This window comes from Sebastes fasciatus, chromosome 4 (assembly GCF_043250625.1).
Source record: "Sebastes fasciatus isolate fSebFas1 chromosome 4, fSebFas1.pri, whole genome shotgun sequence".
NCBI classification, from domain to species: Eukaryota; Metazoa; Chordata; class Actinopteri; order Perciformes; family Sebastidae; genus Sebastes; species Sebastes fasciatus.
In genome coordinates this window covers 20,399,447-20,420,347 of record NC_133798.1, presented here as the reverse complement: position 1 = coordinate 20,420,347, position 20,901 = coordinate 20,399,447, and the positions used below count along the sequence as shown (strand labels likewise).

General features: G+C 40.3%; 1 protein-coding gene across 1 annotated transcript; it reads right to left on the bottom strand.

Moving 5' to 3' along the window:
- Positions 1–218: 218 nt before the first annotated feature.
- Positions 219–16,278, bottom strand: LOC141766141 (protogenin B-like). The gene is made up of 19 exons (XM_074632713.1): positions 16,099–16,278; positions 15,019–15,318; positions 11,636–11,780; positions 11,359–11,492; positions 10,975–11,271; positions 10,634–10,793; positions 10,280–10,527; positions 9,488–9,652; positions 8,917–9,222; positions 7,866–8,051; positions 5,876–5,971; positions 5,584–5,770; positions 5,190–5,317; positions 4,545–4,715; positions 3,934–4,122; positions 3,096–3,219; positions 2,852–2,990; positions 2,617–2,724; positions 219–2,535 (listed from the first exon to the last, which is right to left on the bottom strand). The coding sequence occupies exons 1-19, from the start codon at positions 16,163–16,165 to the stop codon at positions 2,143–2,145; spliced, it is 3,543 nt and encodes a 1,180-aa protein (XP_074488814.1). The 5' UTR covers positions 16,166–16,278; the 3' UTR covers positions 219–2,142.
- Between the last annotated feature and the right edge of the window lie 4,623 nt (positions 16,279–20,901).

Genomic DNA, 20,901 nt, shown 5'->3' with positions numbered 1-20,901 from the left:
ACACAGCAGAAATACTGTAGATTTCTCTTCAGTGTGAAAAGGCTTAAAAAGTGTGAGAATACTATATGTTCCTAAATAGCTGTACATGTAATATGTAATTGAATATAGTATACACTGTTATTCAAAATATTCCTTATCATCTTAACTTTTCATTAAATATTTCAGTCTCACACATAATCCCAAGAAGACAAAGTGCAACACAAAAGGCATTTTTCCAAGAACAATTTTATTATCTAGTATTTGCGATCATCTTGAGAGTATCAAAAAAGTCTGTTGCAACAATTCAACACTTAAAACAATTCGTTCTGTTGCTCACTTTGGATTAAAAGATGTTTTTTGGTATTCAAAAGCAGAAATATAAAAAAAAAAAACATAACTTAAATATAAACATTTAAGTCTACACTCTAAATCTACATTTGGCACCTGAGTTAAGTCAGCAAAAATAATCTGCGGCTTTCAAATTAACCCTTTATATCAACGCATTACACAGACAAACTATGAACTTAGAACCAGTCTTATTAATTTAGTAAAATGTCACATTTAAATTGGGAAATGTTTTAGTTTACGACATCATGCTAGAAAGACAAATCTAAATTCAAATTTCCAACGTAACCTACGTAGGTATCATTCAGGTGAAATCTCATGGTGATAAAAAGACAGCAGAACAATTTGACATCTCAAGCTTTAAAATAAAAAACTATGTAAAAATGCCTTTCTAGCAATCAAAACCATTGTAAATTATATCACATTTAAATGCAAATAATGTAAATGAAAACCAAAGAAAATCACTAAATAACAGACACATTTCTTTGGTTAGGATTATTTGTATTATAAAGATATAAAAATTGATTATGTTGCTCTTCACACATAGGGTTTCCATTTTGATAGTCAGAATCCTTCATTGTCACACCTTGGACAGGAAATATTATGGAGAAAGAAAGAGAACTCTTCGCCATACAGCAATATTGGTGATAGGTAACAGATGATTCTCTTAACAAGGAATAAATATCATCATCTATCACTGGCAGGACAAACTGGATCTTTGGTCTGGTGTCAAATATTTCCACCTCACAGTACCAAAGATCAACTGAATGAAAAGCCATACCCATCTGAGGAAGGAGACAACTCTTTGGATAATAGCATCGGCATCACCGCTGCGTTTAGCAATGGTCTAGAAGGCAAACGGAGCACAAGCCGGGGAGACTTGTGCTAAAGCTTTCACCAGAATAAAGCATCAAGAAAATGTACACTGAGAAAAGCATTCAAACCACCATTCTAAGGGAAATTTACATCATTGGTAAGAACAATATTTTTGGCAAACGCATATATCGCGTATATCCTCTCTATTTTTGGTTGCCTTAGAATATCTTTTGTATTATCAAAAACTCTTTGGGTACAATTTTTCCCATCTTTGGATTTCATCTTCTTTAGTATGCAAAGCCCTTTCGATATTAAGGCCATGTTAAAGCTTTGAGTTCAATGCACTGGAAATGACAAACCATATTGTATGATAAAGCTCAAACAGTTTGACGATATCTAATGCACTTGTTATTTTCACAACATACATCATTCAAAGACAAAAAAGCTCTTTCAACCGTGAAAATAAAAGTTCAGTGGATTTAAAAAATGAGGACCTCCAGTTAATGACGCCCCAACAGAGGTAACAAGACATGGCAAAGAAATGTTTTCACCTTGTCCCCTGAGTCTGAGATAATACTGCACAATATATGGTGAAAAGGAGGTAGTAATGTATACACAAGAACAGAACACGGAGGTAGATAATCAGTCAAAAGGGCCCAACTACTGTACACCCTCTGCTCCAGTGGAAAGTAATTAAATATAATGAAAATGTATCACAGTACATTTTTGACATTCTTTTTAACATTCATCATGGGTGAGCTTTGGTTTAGGACAGACAACGCCAAACAGGTAAAAAAAAAATGGAAATAAAATGTTATAACAAACATTCATACAAAATCCTGAGGTAGATCCGAAGCAAAAGCACATTTCGTCCGTCGCAGCAGCTGGCTTCCTGATCCCTTGTGCCTCAGGAAATAACCGAAGGGGCTCAACTCAGGAAGCAAACGAGGTAGAAGTGGCGCAGCTTCGGCTGCTGGAGAGCAGATCTGGGCCGGGGTGATGTCAGGATCCGACTGCTTGGGCAGGACGAGAGCCCTCTGAGGTGCAGCAGAAGCGGGTAGCATCAGGGGCGGAGTGATGGAGGGGATGGTGCTCCTCATTTTCCACTTCAAAAGACTGCTTCAGCTCAGTGACGGCACCCTCGTCCGGCCCAAAAGATTCAGGTCTGGAGCTTTGGCAGGTCGAAGGGTTGCTCATCTCTTCATTGCTTCCTTCGTTGGAGTAGTGTCCAGAGTCTCCCGTCTCTTGGCTGCCCTCGCTGGTGTGAGAGCTCTCTGAGTGATAAGGTCCGTAGATTATCTCCCGGGACGAAGGTGGCAGGGGCGCTGAACCTAAATGCTCCTCGTACCTCAGAACAGTTTTGCCAGCCTCGTACAAGCTGGCTCTCCTCTCAGCCTAATGAGGTAGAGAAAATAGAAATTAAGAAATCTGACTGAAAAGAAAGCTGATTGAGCAGAATAATGTTGCACCACTTACATCACTTAGAGCTGGATTCCTGGTCTCCCTCTTGAAGAGCAGCCACCTCTTGCTTTGATTCTTGCTGCTGATTGGACCGGCACTATTTATGACCATATTAGCTCCACTCTGGAACAAATGAGAAAATATATGAGAAATACTGATTTTTTATGGTCCATCGAACATGTACCTGTCAAACGTACATTTCTATTTCTGAAACCAGAAGATCAATAACTCAGTTTTCAGTTTGTCTTACCTTGGTATCTAGAAAGTGCTGACTTATCATGGGTATAAGGGCCTCCACATTCTCCCTATGGTGTTCTCTGGGCAGGGCCAAACCAGTATGTGGACCTTCAGCAGCTCCCACAGCAATGACTTTGTGACTGGACGATTTTCTATTAGTCATACAAAGATAATAATGTAAAGAAATGTCAGAAAAACCTAATTGTTTATGTTTTATAATATAATTATAAACAGTTTTAAATGGTTAGAATCAGTACCTTGGTCTGCCCTTACTGATGAGGATTACGGCACACATAACAATGCAGGCCAAGGCGATGCTCACGCCAACAATGATCCCCGTCATAGACCGCTGGTCTATGTGGTAGAGACCATCGGAGAAGACTGGAAGATAAACAACAGGGTTTCAGATGGGAAATGATTAAACATTAGTTACAATTATTTAGAGAAAATTAATATACAGAGGAGATAACGCTGAAGGAAAACAGAGGTTAATACTCTCCGCCTTCTCACCTAGAAACCGAAGGTTTAACAAACCTTCACATACATCTATTGTTGTTTGCAGTTCATGATCAACACTGTGTGCAGGACTGATGTGTATTAAAAAGTACACCAAGGTTTTATCAGAAAAAAACTCAACTTTTACAACTTTAAACCTGAAATATGAAAATACCATAAATAATTAAACAAAATTTGAAAAATACATAAAAATAATATTAATTACAAACATACAACTTTATGCTTTATTATGCCTATACTGAACCACTGTTCTGGTTATTAATTAATAGGGTTACCAAATGTTGCTGACCTACGCCTCCTAGTGGTTTGTTTCCTACCAGAGAGGAACTTTCATTCACTCTCCATTATCAATCCATACTGGTGTCAAAGTGCATCATGATTTAATAAAGCTGGACTCAAATTAAGCCTAAGTGGCATCACAACCCTAATATAACATTATAGCCAGAGAGAAATTCAAACCATTTAATTTCAAGCTAAGAACACTAACACCAGAGTATAGCTTTACTTTCATATGGACATAAATTTATATAATAAATGGAACAAACTATCATGTATTCTCCAGTGTTCCCTGGTGTTTACCTGTTGTATCGGTATCGGGGAAGCTTTCAGAGTGCCTGGGGTTCTTGCTGCGGTGGGTGTTTCCATGCTTCAGTGGCAGCTCCACAGTGTTAGAGAAAGGCCCGTCACCGACCAGGTTGGAGGCAGAGATTTTCACCAGGTAGACGTTCCCTGCCTCCAGCTTCTCCAGCAAGGCCATCGTGTGGCTTCCTGTAAACAAAAGCAGAAACACACAGCAATGATTAGAAACAAAGAACAGTGATACTGGTGCACTTAATGTTGCATAAATAGCTGTATACAGAATGTGTGATATATTTACAGCTCCCTATGACAGGTACAACTGAAGCTGGAGAGTTTACATTACCTTAGGTATTCTACATGAGTAACATTAAAAAAAGTAAGATATATTTGTGGTTTGTTTCCTGGAAACAAAATGTTCCTATATGTTACCGGGATGTGCTTTTGGTATATATTCAGTGATTAGTTTATTGTGCTTAATGGACTTTTATAAATCTCATTTATGGCATTACTTCATTCTTTTCACTATTTATCTATGTAATGTTCTGATATCTTTCTAAAATTGCTACATGATCACTGACTTTACAGATAACTTGATCCAGCCCACTACTCACCCTCTCTCTGCAGTATTTGCCAGCGTCCAGACAACCAAGCTTTCTGGGAGGCGTACAGGATGGTGTAGCGTGTAACCACCACATTGGGCTCCGTGGGCTCCCTCCAGGACACCAGAGCAGTGTCGTCCTCGATCAGAGTCACTCGCACTCCTGTAGGTGGTAGGCTAGGTGCTGCACAAAGAGAAATCACATTCACAATAAACAACACTTGCTGTGAAATATACTGAGAAATATGCAATTATCTGATTTGAATCCGGACAATAGAGGAATGGTGGGATACACAAACAGCTAAGGCTGCCCCCTCATAGTCGATTAATCAACTAATCGGTCATTTTGGTCTTAGTCGGACTAAGATTTCTTTAGTGGATTAGTCTTTTTTTATGCATTTTTCATGCTAAATGACTTATTTCCAAGAAATTTATGAGCACATCTCTTGTAAAAACAAAATTTAAAGTGGTGCTTTTGAGTGATTGTTTGTGGAGAAACTCACTTTCACAGATTTGTTGATTAAATTCACTTATCGATTAGTAAACAAAATCGTATTAGTGTTAGTCGACAAAGAACTTCTTTGGTCGAGGACCGCCCTACTAACAGCAACATAGTCATGACAAAATGATGTTACAGTAATTTACAGTAATGTATTACCTGCTGGCAAAGTCCGATGGTAAACAACAGAACTCCAGGGACTCGACATCTGGTCCACATGGAGACGCACAACAAACTCATAACGAGTGTTTGGATCCAAATTCTGAACCACCACACTCTGTTTGGTACTGTGAACAGACAACAAGCATACATTATGGGCATTTTGCAGACAATAATCCAGAGCCATTTACTGTATCAAATGTGAAACTGTGAGGTTAAATTTCTGTTACATCAATACAAACAGCCAATGATAAAAGTACAAGGGCCATATCCACCCATTCACAAACATGCAGTGTAATGTAAATATGTATGCAACCAAACCAAAAGAACTTTTTGAGGCATTATTAATCACGCCAGACGTAAAACACTACATTTTTGGGGGTTGTCAGCTTACGTTTGTAGGTAGCGTATAGCAGAGGCGTTGTGGGTGCCCACAGGTGTACAACGGACTGTATAGCCGACAGCCTTTCCCGAGGCAAAAGCAGGACGGCTCCAGCGCAGAGACACTGAAGATGAATTGTTGGCGAAGATAGTCACATGATCTGGAGGCGGAGGGGCTGCTGCCAGTTGGTCTCTAGCCGCTGAATGATGCAAACAAAATGCATATTTTCATCACATTTGAGAAAAGGTTTGAATTACATTTTAAATTGTAGGACTTTTTGTAAACAACAGAGAAATGTACTTACACACACATCCTGGAGTGCTAACTGTTTGGTCTGTCTGATAGCCATCTCCAGCTTGACTGACAGCCAGAATCTTGACATGATACTTTCTCCTTGGATCTAAAAGACAAACAATACATTTTCAGCCAAGGTTGGTCAAACTGACATTATAATACTTGCACAGAACATCTTTCTTCAAATTAATAGTCCAATAGGGGCCAAATATTTGGTTAATATTGCCAAACTCTGAAACAATCTCTATTAAAATACCAGAAGTGATTGTTTAAAAAATAGATTAACATCATTTTTCTTTTTTCTTAAAAAGGCAGACACTTGGACAATTAGCTGCAGGAGGGGGACGTTTGTAGGTCATAAATGGCCGCTCCCCACACATGGACAATGCATGGTCTCCTGAGTCACCCCAAACTCTCATTTATCATGTGTTGTCATGTGTAAGGAGCATGAGAAAGATCAACCAGCCCCCAGGCCCGGTAAATATGGCGACATGATCAATAAGCTCTACGAAAATTATCACAAAGAGATATATTTCTACTTTTTGAAAGCCTATAAAGATTTTACAACTATGAACCCCTATCAGCACTAGAACACAATACAAACAAGTCACAAAATTGGAGGGGAAAAACAGAGGTGAGATGAGGAAACTTAAAAAAATAAAGTAATTATGGGACATACAAGGCTGTTTCAAATACTGGCTTTACAAGGCTTTTAGGTGGAGGAAGCTCGGGGTGGGAAGCTTTGAAAATAAGCAATCAAATTTTGTTAAAACACAAAATAACTTGCAGAAAAGCTACCATTGCATTAGCTCCTAAATCAGACATTTTTAGGGAGTGTTAAGATTTGTTTTATGCCTCCAGAGTTAAAGGTCAGCCTATGGGTATTGACCAGTGAAGGCGTTGTGTCCAGGCCTGCTGTGGGGGCTGGGCCAGTGTTCAGCTGCTGGGAGCCTAGGCCCATGGGACTGGGGGGGTTTGACTGGGGTCACCAGGTCAGGCCAAGATAGAACAGAAGGAATCTGGGCTCAGGACTGTGGGAGAGGAGCTGGGCCCCTTTTGTTCCCCCTTTCACGTCCTTCCTACTGGCCTTGTGTTATAGCCTTAAACTTGGAGCGACGCAGAAAGAAACATGGCTCTAAAACAGTCAGTGATGTTATGGAATATGAAACCAATGACAGCAGCTTGTGTGATTATCAATATAGAATCAAACTGAAGTTTTTTTTTATATATCTAGCAAGTTATTACTACAAAAACATAAAAAAAAAAAACATTTTACTAAGAATCTACTATTGCTATTTCAACTTTTTGGGTATGAATTGCATAAGAACCACACTGTGCTTAAAGACTCCCATCAGTCAAAATGATATCAACAGTTTTGGTCATTATGGCTCTGGTTCATACTGCATATAGATTGCTCTGGGTCATTTGCATGGACAGCACAGATGACCAGTGGGGGCAGGGTCCTAATCCAGGACTGCTGTCTCACGGCTAGAGGTCAGTGGCTCGGTCCAGTTTCAGCCAATCCCAGGGGTCTTTGTTTGTGTGCTTCGGTGTCCAGCTAAAGGGGGTAGTGGCCAGGGTCTTACAGGGCAGGTCTGGCCCTGGGTAGAACACAATGGCCAGGGGTAATTATGCAAGCCGCGGGATGGGAAACGGTGGTGGGAGGGACATCTGGATCCTGACCTCTAACCCTGGGAGCCTGCTCTCACACAATACCGCAACCAGACTTGAGGGGGCTACTGGTTAGGCAAGAGGGGTCAGCCCATATTGATCAGGGCAGAGGGTGAAAATGCAAATATAGGTTCCAACTGCCCACTGAATTAAAGTGGGACCCATTTGAATGAGAACCAATCGGTCACTCTCTGTTGTTACTACGCCAATTTAACAGGTCTATATGGTAGAAATGCACTAACACAGTGAAATATAAATGTTTTTTTCATCCACTCCACTATCCCATCATCTCACAACTAGACAACTGGCAACAAGAGGGCTTCACTCACCAAGGCCACTGATGGTGTAGGTATAGTTTTGAGCCTGCAGCTGGATGACGGGCTGCTCTGGATGGCCTTCCTCGTGGTAACACAGCTGGTAACCCTGGACAATCACAGACTGTGGGGAGGTTTGCCAGCGAGCCACAATGGAGGTGCAGTTAAGCGGCTCAAGTTGAAGAGTAGGGGCTGAAGGCACTGTGGGGCAGAGATGGTAGACATGAGATCAATAAACATTCATCTTCAAAATTATTGCTGAGCACAAAGGAAGACTAAACAAAAAAACAACAAGACACTGGGTATAGAAAAAGGATGGATGGATGGAAGATCATCTCATTAACATAATGGTTTGGGTGTGACAGAGTTATAATTTAAGCTTCATATTGGAAGAAAATGCACCAATATACACAGCATTTTGTTAGATTACTAGTTGATCAAGGTCTAGATCATCATGCTCTAGACCTTGATCTCAATTAAAAAAGTAGAATTCTTTCGGCTGTGCTGCTCTACATCACCTAAATATATAACCAAACTTTTGAAAACAAGAAGTCCAGCTCTAGTGGACAAACAGCCACCCCCAACACACCAGGCCATGAAAAGCTATTCTTTCCCCCCACATAGACGCCTAAGGCCCTCTCTTTATGACCCGTGACTGAGGCCACTCTAACATCACTGACAGCGAAGGGCAAAGGTTCCTGGGTAACCAACACAAAGACTGTGGGACAATGCTACAAGAGCAAACCCTACTCATAAGCCAGGCCACTCTGCATGAGCTCTAGTGATCCTCCCGGTATTCTCAGAGCAGCAAAACAGGGATGTAACAAAAGTTTGGCACCACGTGATTCCATTAGTCTATAGCATGAACTCGTTATTTGCTTCTTGCCCTGCTGAAGATTTCTGATTTTGACCATGAGCATAAATTCAATAATGCATGAAAACTTAGTCACATTAAGAGAGCAAAACTGCTCTCTACACCATGTGATGAGATTGCATAGATAAGAAAAACACCCAGCTCTCAAAACACTGTGACAACATTTTCCTTTTCAGCCTTCTGCAGGTTTACCTTTGCTGTTGGAGGTCTTAGGTGTGCGGTGCGACGTCCACGCAGAAGGCTCACACCAGCCCACGCGGGTTGCTGCAGCTATGCGGAGCAGGTAGATGGTGTCCGGCTGCAGGCCATCCAGCAGATATTCGGTGCTGTTCTGAGGTATCTCCACAGAGGTGACAGTGCTGTCCGCAGCTGTGCGATAGGATAGTCTGTATGCAGACAACCGACCGCGGCTCAACTTGGCGGGCAGCGGCTGCCAGCTCACCTGAATATCTGTGGAGCTCTGGCTGGTCAGACTTAGCTCCGGGGTACGTAAAGGCACTGTGGAAAGACATGGATATCAATATACTTGACTCTGATGACTTCTTCAGAACACAAACATGATGGCAAAGCTGTCATATGTCTATCTATTATTCACATAAATTTGCTGTTAGTGTGTAGAAAATTGTGCTACCACCAGAATGCCGATCCCCCTTATTTCCACTCAAAATGTGCTCTGTGCACACATCACTTGCATGCATTTTAGCTTAACTACCAAAGTGATTTATTGCAAGGAATGCTGGGAGTCTCAATGCTCTGTGCTTACCATCCTCCAGGGTATGTTGACTGACTTGGTCTGACATACGACTGGCTCCCATTGGCATATAGGCCACGATGTAAAAGCTGTAGTTTCGAGCTGGCTCAAGGTCATCGATGATATAACTGGTCGTGTCGTTGCCAATGACAACCTGATATTCTTCGTTGTTTAGACCTGACATGGAACACATCGTAAAGTAGGTTAGGAAATAGGTTACGTTTATCCAAAGAAGAGACTTCTCTGAAAGGTTGTCAGACATGTACCATGTAAACAGTCAGTGTTTTGAGAGGCTCAATGCTGGCAGTTTCTGAATGTCACTCATCTTTTCTATAAACATGTGTAACTCAAGGCACAGCCACATAACTGCCTCCAGGCCTCTTAAAGCAAACCTAATTAAACATCTAAAACGTGTTTACAACGAAGGCAGATTTGACTTAATAGAGTTACCTAACTGTCACGTCAATGGTTGGAGTTGAATTTCTCCTGACGCTACTGGTTTGCATGGCTGTGAGGCTTTAAAAAGATACCCTGTCCCTTTAACTGCAAGCAGAATGAGCTGGGGAGTGGACAATGGGCTGGCTAAGCCTGTTGTTATTTCAGTGAAGTTGCCATTCTGAGTCCGCCTTGACCTCTGCTCTGTGCAGCAACAACAGATGGCCTTTGCCAAAGAAAGTTGATCACATGTGAGAGTGAGATAGCGTACTGTGGTTGAATGTCATCTTTTCATACCTTCATCCCTCCCGGTTCACAACAGCCCACATGAAAAACCTTAAACAGAATGAACTGGTTCTATGGTCTCACCTTCAGCCTTCATATAGTGGATGGAGTAGGCGATGACTTTGTCTGCATTGTAGAGAGGTCTCTGCCAGGCCAGTAAGATAGCAGAGCTTGAGATGGTCTCAGCATGGATATCTCTTGGTGCACTGGGCCTGTCCTCGGACATGACTACAATAAGGCGAGCCAAGGACAGCACAGAACCCTGCTCGCTCTCTGCCATACACTGATAGATTGCATCATCCTCGGGGATGATCTGGGTAATCACCAATTTACTGTGAAACAATAAGCAAAATATTAGCAATCAGTCAAGAAATTCAATCATATTTGATTAAGGCAGGTTTTTTTTCCACGGTACTTAGTTATGTTTGATTGCAATACCTGTTGTACATCTTAATCCTCCCATTTAAGTGAACCTCTTCTCCATTCTTTAGCCAGCTGATGCGTGGCGGGGGCACTCCCTCTGCTTGGCACATAAACCGGGCAGTGCCTGCTCTTGGACGGGTCTGGCTCTCGGGCCTTTCCACAATGGATGGTGGCACTGAAACAGAGGTGCAAGAGAAAAGTGATGAAAACGCAGTCTATTTAACCCACAAAACACAAATTGTGTGGCATCTTGTACCTGAGTTCACATCTGCAAAAGCTTTTGTTGTGTTATGGCATATGGAATATAAGAAGCAATGACAACAAATGCTGTGTAACTACTCAAGAGTTTACTGTACCTAGAACTGTGAGGTTGGCTGCAGCAATAGTGTAGTTGCGGGTCCCAGGGGTGGTGGCCCTGCAGAGGTAGACTCCATTGTGCTTGGAATTGACATCAGTAATAACCAGGTTCCCGTTGCCCAGCACTTTGGCGTTGTACACATCAATGGGTTTACTGTCAGCACGGCTCCAGGAAATGATGGGCCAGGGGTTGCCTGTGGCCACACACTCCAGCACCACAGTTTGGCGAAGAGAAACTGTGACATTCTGAGGTCCAGCAATGATTCTGGGTCTCTGACGGGGTTTAGGGCCTACACCTTCACAAGAAAAGGAAAATGTTAAAAATCAATTCCTTAAATAATATGATGCTTGTTCATAAAATCCAGTTAATGCGGTCTCTGTACCTTGGTTGACTGTCAGTGTGGCCTCTCTACTCTTCGAACGGCTACCGATGTTAGTTGCCACACATCGATATTGTCCAGCATCTTCTAGTTGTACATTGTGGATCTGAAGGACTCCATTGGGCAAAACCGTTATTCTGGAAACATACAACGGTAACATTAGGGTCAAACTGGAGGGTATATGTGGACAGCAACAGAATTTGAGAGCTGCTACTAGATTACAAATGCATGATGTCCACAAAAGTATATAGGGAATGTATGATGGCGTGTCTGCAGGTACCTGTCTGTTCGTAGTGGTAATGTGCTTTGGTTGAGCTCCCAGGTGATAGTGGCTGGAGGGCTGGAGGTGACAGAACAGGAGAATCGTGCCACTGAGCCCTCAGTCACCACAAAAGGCACAGGATGCAACACAAACTCTGAGATACCTGTGGAAAAAAAAATTATCAATCAAGGCCGAAATATCAGCAGTAGAATATTATAACTAAAACCCAATGTATTAGCTTATTATGAAATCAATGAGTATTTGTTTTAGTGGTGGGCGACTGAATTAAATATTTTTAATTTTAATTCAGTTTGTCATTTTCTTTCAATATTTGGTAAAACATTATACATTATACATGCAAAGTCCTGACTTTGATGGATGTTAACTGATTGTATGAAAGGAATTGATCTTTGTGAGAGACCATGATCTTGCTTGTGTGCACTGTGCAGATGAGCTATCAGGTCCCATACTGACCAGCTGGTCCAATCAATGGATCAATGGAAGAATGACACTGAATGATGCATTGTTATAGATAAAAACTGATCAATTCACTTTGCATAATAAGGATTGCCACTGGGGATATAAAAAAAATATATCAAAAAACAATGTTGAAATATAAAAGAAAACCCATTTTTTGCAGAAGTCAGGGATGACCCACTACATATAGGCAAAAAACACCATTTTGTCAGATTTATGTTGCACATATTTTACAGCTATACATATGTAAATGCTTTTCTTAGACCCTGCTATGTAGACACTGATTATAAGTATTACAAGTATAAAAATACTTGCTTTAAAATGACTAAAGCAACTGTGATCAAGTTGCTGAGTCACATTCTGTTTATGTGTTCAAAAGGTCTTTCAATAATCACCACAAACAAGCAAACCTCAATCTGCATGTGTCTCCAGAATACTCTGTAAGATATGACAATTGACCTTCATTCATTAAGGTGTAGACACTGATTAAGTATAAATGTACTTGCTTTAAAATGACTAAAACACCTGTGATCAAGTTGCTGAGTCACATTCTGTTTGTGTGTGTTCAAAAGGTCTTTCAATAATCACCACAAATAAGCAAACCTTAATCTGCATTTGTCTCCAGAATACTCTGTAAGATATGACCAATGACCTTCATTCATTAAGGCGATAACTCTCTCCCTTCCCCCTCACTCACAGGAAGGAAGTCAATATCATGTTAAAGAAAATCAATACCCTGTTCTCCCACTGAAGCTCCGCATTTAAATCCTTGAGCTTTGGGGACTTCCAAATTAAAGAGCAATCCTTTAATTCAAGACCTAATGTCATCAATATTACACAAATAAAACTGGACTACCTGCTAATGTGATATACATTAGGGGGTTAGCCTAAACCAGTGTGAATGATCCTTCAGGGTTTGTTTGTGAATTATTCCTCTGGATTATCAGTAGGTTTTACTTTAGTGTTAGTACATGACAACAGAACCCCATCCCAAAATACATGTAATATCTTCCAATGGCTAGTATTATCACGAAGTCTGGAATGATCCACCTATTCTGTCTCCAGACAACATGGCTGGCTGGTGAGCATCATGAAAAGCACCTGGTAAGAAGTTAAAAATAACATGTTGTTTACTCTCCACTGGGAGATAACAGACCGTCTTCACTCGTACTGGGATCAGTGATGTAGATGGTGGGTGTGGCCTGCACAGACTGATCCGCTAATATGGTCACCTCTGTTGTAAAGAACAAATCAATGTCTAGGTCAAACAGCACAAAGGTTTCTCTGGAGAGGTCAAAGTTCGCTTCAACCCCCTGTCCATTCAATTTTAGCCCAAACTGGGAGCCAGATCGAAGCTAGTTTACCACTAGTCTAAAAAAGAGAGCCCTGTGATTTGTATGTTGTTTATATCAAATGCTACAGTACTATTCAATTATAATAAAGCATACTATTTTGCAGATATTGTGAGAAATATATGACAGATATGTGACACCCTCTGTGAATCCAAGATGTGCTGAAACTAGTGATGTAGTCCCAGAACAACAACGAAACTACCTCCTGAATGTAAACACGTTTTGAAAAGATCATCACTATTTACTGGAATATCAGCGCCCGTTCAATCACATGACAAACTGGCCTTTCTTTAACAAAAGGGGCTCTGGTTGACGGGGCAACAGAGGGACAGATCCAGTGAAAGGGATTGTGGGCCGGGAGAAAGAACAGCAGGGCAGCCCAGCCAGAGCCGGCCTGTGACATCACAAAGGCTTTCCCTGCTGACCCCTGACCCCCAGGACCTCTGGACAGAAGGGGAGCACAGAGGAGGCCCATCCTCCACTCCCCCGCCTACAGCTGACCGAAAACCTTTAACCCTTTCACTGACAAAGGCTGGACGACAGGTCAAACTTGACTTTTGAAGGTTTTTATGTGGTCATCTTATAGAAAACGGAATTTGTTTGTTGCCCTTTAACTAAAAAACAACAAAAATCATCAGAGCAAAGTTGCTGTGTCTATAAACCTATAACATTTGTGTTCCTGTTTGTATTTCTATATTTATGAAGCTCTTCCTGTGTGATATTTGTATTTAGGTCTTCATAGTTTTGTACTGTTCAGTATTGAAACATATTGCCCCAAACTTTCTATCCTCAATGTCAGTGTCAAAATCAGTATATTTCAGAAGGCCATGCTAGTTTCCATGACACTAGTCATGGGATATCCCTTCTTAAGACCTGTGAAAAGTGTCCATGGTAGACCAGATCCATTGAATAGACACAGCTGTCCTGTCCACTGATATGTGGACAAACAAATGCCCTGAAAACCTCGCCTTTTCTTCTGGGGCGGTCAGGGTTACTCCAAACAAAGGCTAAAAGGCAAACGGCCTTTCAGAGATTCCTCTGTGTAGCAGACCATTCAGCAATTACACAGAGCCACAGTCTGCAGTGACAATGAAATCCCACTAACATTAGAAGAAAAGAGAGAAGGCTAATTTCTGACTTTTCGCGAATGTTTCCCGAGTACTTTCATAAGTGTTACTTTTCCTAAAACAGGGAACAGGCAGTGTACTCAGACTCAGGGCTGCCTGTTGTGTTTATGGAGTATTTATGAGCTTTTAGATTGACTCTCCATCTACATTTAACTGTCTATTAAAATGCTCCTATAACTGGAGTGACAGCTTTAAACTCAAGCATGACCAAGTCTGAATAACATCCAATAACATGGAAACCCAGACTTTAGAGGTTTTTCCTCAGTGAAGAGAAAAAAAGAGCTGGGTGGGTGTACATCTGCTTCCCATCTCCAGGTTAATAAACCATGAACTTGCCATTCTGATGCCTGCATGTTGACACCACAAAGTAGATATCACCAACAAGTTTAACCCATCCTCATCTTGGTCCCAACCATGTTGGCTTCACTCTGAGCTCCATACTTACTTGCGATAGTCAGACGTGATCTTTGGCTTAGGATAGCTCCATATTTGTTCTGTGAGAGGCACTGGTAGAATCCTTCATCTGAATCCTCCTTGGTATGTTTTATCTTTGGTATGTACAAGGAGCCGTTGGGCAGAAACTGTGTGTGCTCACTTTCTGCCAACCGAACTCCATTCTTCAGCCACTTGATGGTGACTGGAGGCAGCCCGTGGGCCTGACAGTCCAAGACTGCAGGGTCCTTTGGTAGTAAGGTAACATCACTGGGCTCTGTGATGAAGGACAACTCGCTGAAACATAAAACACCTGGAGGGAAAGAAGGGGAACATTAGTAAAGATATGTTCCTGAGCAGTGAAAGACTACAACCAGAGTTGGAAATGAACTGTCTACCTGCCACTGTGGCTGGTGGAAATGTTACCAGCCACTCAATACATTATTGTTTTTTGTCTGGTGAAGCAAATCTAAGCAGCCACTTGCATATTTTACCAGCATTTGGCTGGTGGCTGGTGCTAATTTCCAACCCTGACTACAGTTGCACAACAATAACTCTATAGACCATACATATATCATGTAAAATTACAAGAAAACTACATTGTTATTACAGAAAAATTACCAAAAAAACCATACAGAATGGTGTTGTTGACATTCATTTCTCAGTATGACAGACACACTATGTTTAAAGCAGCTGTATCAGGGAGTATCAGGGAGTATTACCATATATGTTGATGTATAATGTGCTATCCTATTAAAACAACAACAAAAAAACACCATTTATCTTTCAGGAACAGTGATGTATGGTGTATGGTGTTTTAATATTTGCTATCATAAATTCTAGACATGAAGTTTGTCAGAGAAACACAGGACTAATAGAAAATATATATAGTATAAAGTTAAACAAACTGTGTAGTTATGACCTCTTAGTCAATGTGGTTCAGAAAACAACAGTTTTTTATCATAATAGTGAGCTACATGAGTCTGTTTTAGAGAGGAGCAGTAACGCCACCGTTATTATGCCAGTCCGTCCACATAATATCAGGTCAGCACAGTTATTGACAACATTAGTAGCAAAAAACAACAACACTTACTTGATAAAGGAAGAAACAAAACAAAAAACAACCAGTGCTGATAGACTTTCATCTTAAACTTCGCCATTTATCCGGATTTGTGTGTCATATTTCCCCCACACCGTGCACCGCCGCTCTCCTGCGTGCTGCTCCGTTAGATCCTCAATCACTACTGACTACTGGAGCAGCAGCAGCAGGAGGACCAGCAGCAGGAGGACCAGCGACCAGCGGCTATAGAGGGGCCCCACACACCGCCTCCTCACGCATGCGCAGGAGGGCACAGGCCAGAAGCAAAGTGTGTTTCAGAATAAAGTGAGGTCTGGGGACCCCAGGGGCCTCCAGGAGGAACTGACACAACACAGGTAACTGGACAATTTCATTCAGTGCACCTAGGACAGGGGTCTGCAACCTGCAGCTCTGGAGCCTCTGGCTCTTTTGCCCCTCTCCTGTGGCTCCCTGTGGATTTTTAAAAAATATTAGTGGAAATGAATAACTGTTTTTTTGTTTACATTTTCATTTTTATTCATCATTGTTGTAGGTCGATGGTACAACAGAGTACTAGGGCCACATTGAGGAAAAAAATACATTTGAGATTTCGAGAATAAAGTCAGACATTTACGAGAAATAAAGTCGTAGTATCATGAGAATAAAGTAGGAATTTTAAGTGTTATTTTCTTTTTCTCGTAAACTTCTGACTTTATTCTTGTAATATAAAGACTTTTTTTCTCGTAAAGTTATGACTTTTTTCTGGAAATCTCAGATGTTTTTTCCCTCAATGTGGCCCTAATACTCTGTAGTACATTTGCACTGTGACCCTCACTGCATTATACTTATATACTATATACTTAGACTATAAACTGTGTTACCTTCATCCCAATGATCAAATGTTTTGCGGCTCCAGACAGATTTTCTTTTGATGTCGTTTGCCTAAAATGGCTCTTTTGATTGTAAAGGTTGCTGACCCCTGACCTAGGATGATTACATGTGAAGATCAGAGATAGGGATTTATTCCCTACTAGATCCTTACTTGGAGTTGAAACTGGAAGCAAAGATCTCCAAGAGGGTCATATGTAGGCTATAACACTACACTATAACCAAACAGGGTCTGTGTTGGATAATAACATGAAAAGATTATGATTTTGAAATGTGTCAGAATGTGTCTCTGTATAATATTTAGGAGCATCCTGACTGGGACACTGCTCCTAAAACCTAAATGAAGAGCTCACACACCTCAGCCATGCATGTATACCTACCTGCCTGTCTGGCTGCTGTTGATTCCATACTAATAGACATCCTATATTATAGAGTGATGCTGTAGGCTACAAATAACACAGGGAAACACTTCAACTATTAACACTACAAACACACCACCGTAACCCTGTAATGTTCCAGTTGGAGTATTTTAGGCATACCATAGGAGATGCATAGCCCAAGTATCTATAGCAATAAACTCACAACTGATTATGACTGACACAGTATAACATGCTTAAAGAAATAATGAATGAAAAGGAATAAGTCGACCGGCCGATACACACGAATGTCACCCTGTTTTCAACTAGAAATCAACGTTGAAATCCAGGTTGGTGCTCACTGGGTATAGTTTCTCCCTTTGGTATCCTTGAGTTTTGCCTCTTCTCTGTGTCCTCCTTCTTACTAATATTTTGAATAATACTTCCAATAATCCATATTTTCCAAATGCTCACACTATATTTATAATATTGTCATTCTGTTTCTACATGATGTTATTTCACTATTGCTTTTTCTGTCTAATTTATCTTTAAGATATCTATTGTCATGTATGCCCTGAAAGCGGGATCCCTCCTCTGTTGATTTCTGTTCCTGAGGTTTTTCTTTTTTTCCTGTTACACACTTTAATAGGCTACTCTATCAAAAAGTAAGCACAACTACAAGCCAAGTATACCTTTCTGTAGGCCTATAAGGCAAGAATACGTAGACTTTTCTGTATACTTGTCAGTATAAGCCAAGTATACTTTTGTTAAGTATATTGCTGATAAGTAAAGGGTAAACTGAAAGTATACTCTCTTCTTTTAAGTTTAAAAGAAGAATACTAATAGCACACTTGAATAAATTTCTTTTTGGTAAGGGAATGGTTTTGAGTGGAGTTTTTCCTTATCCAAAAGGAGGGTCTAAGGATGGAGGAGAAGGTAAGTTATATAGGCATAGTTTGTAAAATCCTTCTGAGAGAAATGTGTGATTTTGAGCTTTATATAATATTGACTTTACTTGAGTTGAGAGTTTGTATTTCTTTCAGTCAGACTGTGGACAAACTATATAAAGCTGAAATGCATGAATTTCAATCTCTGATAAAGTCCATAGACTATACATCCCTACATGTACATTTCAAACTACAAATTGATCAATAATCAATTATACTTATTTCCCATGCAACTTATGAGATCTTCTTTTCTGTGTATCAGATATTTAAAACAACAAAAATAAGATGAACATAGTGAATTATCAGTTACCAAAAGCCACTGGTAATGAGGTCACCCTGAACAGCATCTGCTTCCAACATAAAACCTGGTAATTATGAGGAGATATCGATGGCTGCAAGTCAGCTGCCTAATGAATTCAGATATTGATCCAGTGACCGTGCCTTTTGACAATGACCCTCCTCCCGTCTCCGGCCCTCATTCAGTAGCAATACAATGGGCTCCAGCTGTGAGATCAGCCATGCTGTATCAGCAAAACACCCATCACATTGGTAGCCTTCAGGTAAATGCAGTCATCACATTCAGAACGGGAACGGCGTTCAAAAAGATATTATATGACTCGTATTCTCAACAATATTTATGAATCGTTGGGAAATGATTTAAAGGGATTAGTGCCATAAACCTGCACCTCCACACTTCAATAACCAGTCAAATGAGGAGAGCAGTAATTATGTATTGATTACAACTAACTATTGATTTAATCATCTAAAGCCTTATAGTTATAATTCAAGGCTCTAAACCAATGGTTAGGAGCATCCTATGTGTTTACTCAGTGGTTAGATTTTCTACTTATTTTATTAATGATTCTATTTGTATTTAATTATACCTTTTCTTCATTAGGAACCTCACTTATGTTTGAGATTATTAGTCATTCAACCTTTATTTTAACTCGGAAATACATGGAGGTAACGACCTCATTTACAATATAGCCAAGTTAAAAAGAGTTTGACTCTGTATTTTTTCGTCATCATTGCAAATGAGGGAAACCTCATTGTATTTCAAGACTTAAATAAAGATTTTTAATTGAAAAAATAATAAATAAACAATCATAGGCACCAAGAAACACAAATAAGAAACTTAATAATAAATTAAAAAATCATAATTTAAGGCAAATTAAGTCAACTAAAACAAGGACAACTACAAGCAAAATGGGATGAAATAAAAAAATTAAATTGCCCTACTGATTAGAGTGATGTAAGCTTTAGATTGTTCTGCACGTGCACAAAGGGAAAACTGGATCTTCTAAGTTCAGTAAAAACATCCAGTGTACAGAGTTTTGTGAATATATCTTTAAATTGAAAAATATTAAAATCCATTTATGTTTTTTAACAATTTAGTTTACTGTCACATACTTGCCTCATTTATTATACAGGTACAGAAGGGTAACATTTTCTGACAACAGCTGTCAGAAATGGTGACCTCATATGTTGCTGGCTCTCTGCGGTCACAGATTTCGGTGTAACGCTGCACTTGCAACATAATCCAAACATTTGAGCGTGTTCAATAAAAGACAACAAGGAATCAATGTAAGGGGGTAAAAAAACAGTAATGGCCTTATAGATAAACAAAACTCAGTGTCTATCAAGCCTTACAGAGAGAGAGAGAGGGCCATGGATGGTTATTAACTAGTTCACTTATTAAGTGTGTCACTGTGTTCAGACTCACTTATTGACATGCATTAGTTGGCATACATGAAAACAAATGCTAATATTTTGTTTCTCTGGACACAAAGCATGTTTCTTCCTCTCAAAACCTCCACTGATGTTAGTTGTAAAAAGGAGGGCAAGATGTCAGTGCCTAACATAAACAAAACATGAGTTATCTGTATTTATAGCTTTACATTCTCTGGTTACTGACATGTTGTATACAAACAGGAAACATGATCCTGCATTGCTTGTGAAATCTGTCAACTCACGTTGCCAAATGTTGTGGTGGTGTGGGTGTGGAGGTTACCGCTGGGCTCCACATGGCTAAAGGTTAGGCTGTTTGGCTATGATCAATAGGGTTAAGGTCATTAACATGTTATGAATATCATGAGGCCCTGGGAAAGCAGAGCAGAGGACCAACGAACTGGGCTCTGATTGGCTGCAGCGTGTCTCTAGGAAAGGCCACCCCCCGCTGACCCGAGAGGTCATTTGAAGAGCCGATGACCTCTGACCTCATGCCAGGAGGGTGATGGAAAGGTTTGCATAGACTTGACTGCTAAAATATTAAAAGTGTGTGGTGTTTGACCAAAAGCAAATAAACATCAGTATCAGCAGCACGTTTGAAGAAATCAATACCATCACGTCATAAGCTGGGTCAGTCCAATCAAAACTTTGTTTTTGTCTTCTTTGTATTGGAGACAGATGCCAGATCTCTTTCCAAAAATCTAGTCATTACCCAGAGACACTTAAACAGTACAATGACAGTTAAGCTAGTAAATTAACCCATTCAACTATTAATTAGGAGTATGTTTAAACTACAATGAGTCCTGTAATGCTACTTTCTCTCATATTTTGAGGCATCTTTTTATTTACCGCAATAAAAAAGAAAATCATCTAGGGCTGGAACTGACAATTATTTTTATTGTTGATTAATCGCTTGATTA

What these genes read in the sequence shown, in the direction of transcription:
- LOC141766141 (XM_074632713.1), bottom strand. Translation starts at nt 16,165, where the DNA reads ATGGCGAAGTTTAAGATGAAAGTCTATCAGCACTGGTTGTTTTTTGTT. An exon ending in AGCCAACCTCACAGTTCTAG is followed by an intron (nt 10,794 to 10,974) that starts GTACAGTAAACT and finishes CCTCTGTTTCAG; the next exon opens with TGCCACCATCCATTGTGGAA. An exon ending in CCCCGATACCGATACAACAG is followed by an intron (nt 3,220 to 3,933) that starts GTAAACACCAGG and finishes TTTATCTTCCAG; the next exon opens with TCTTCTCCGATGGTCTCTAC.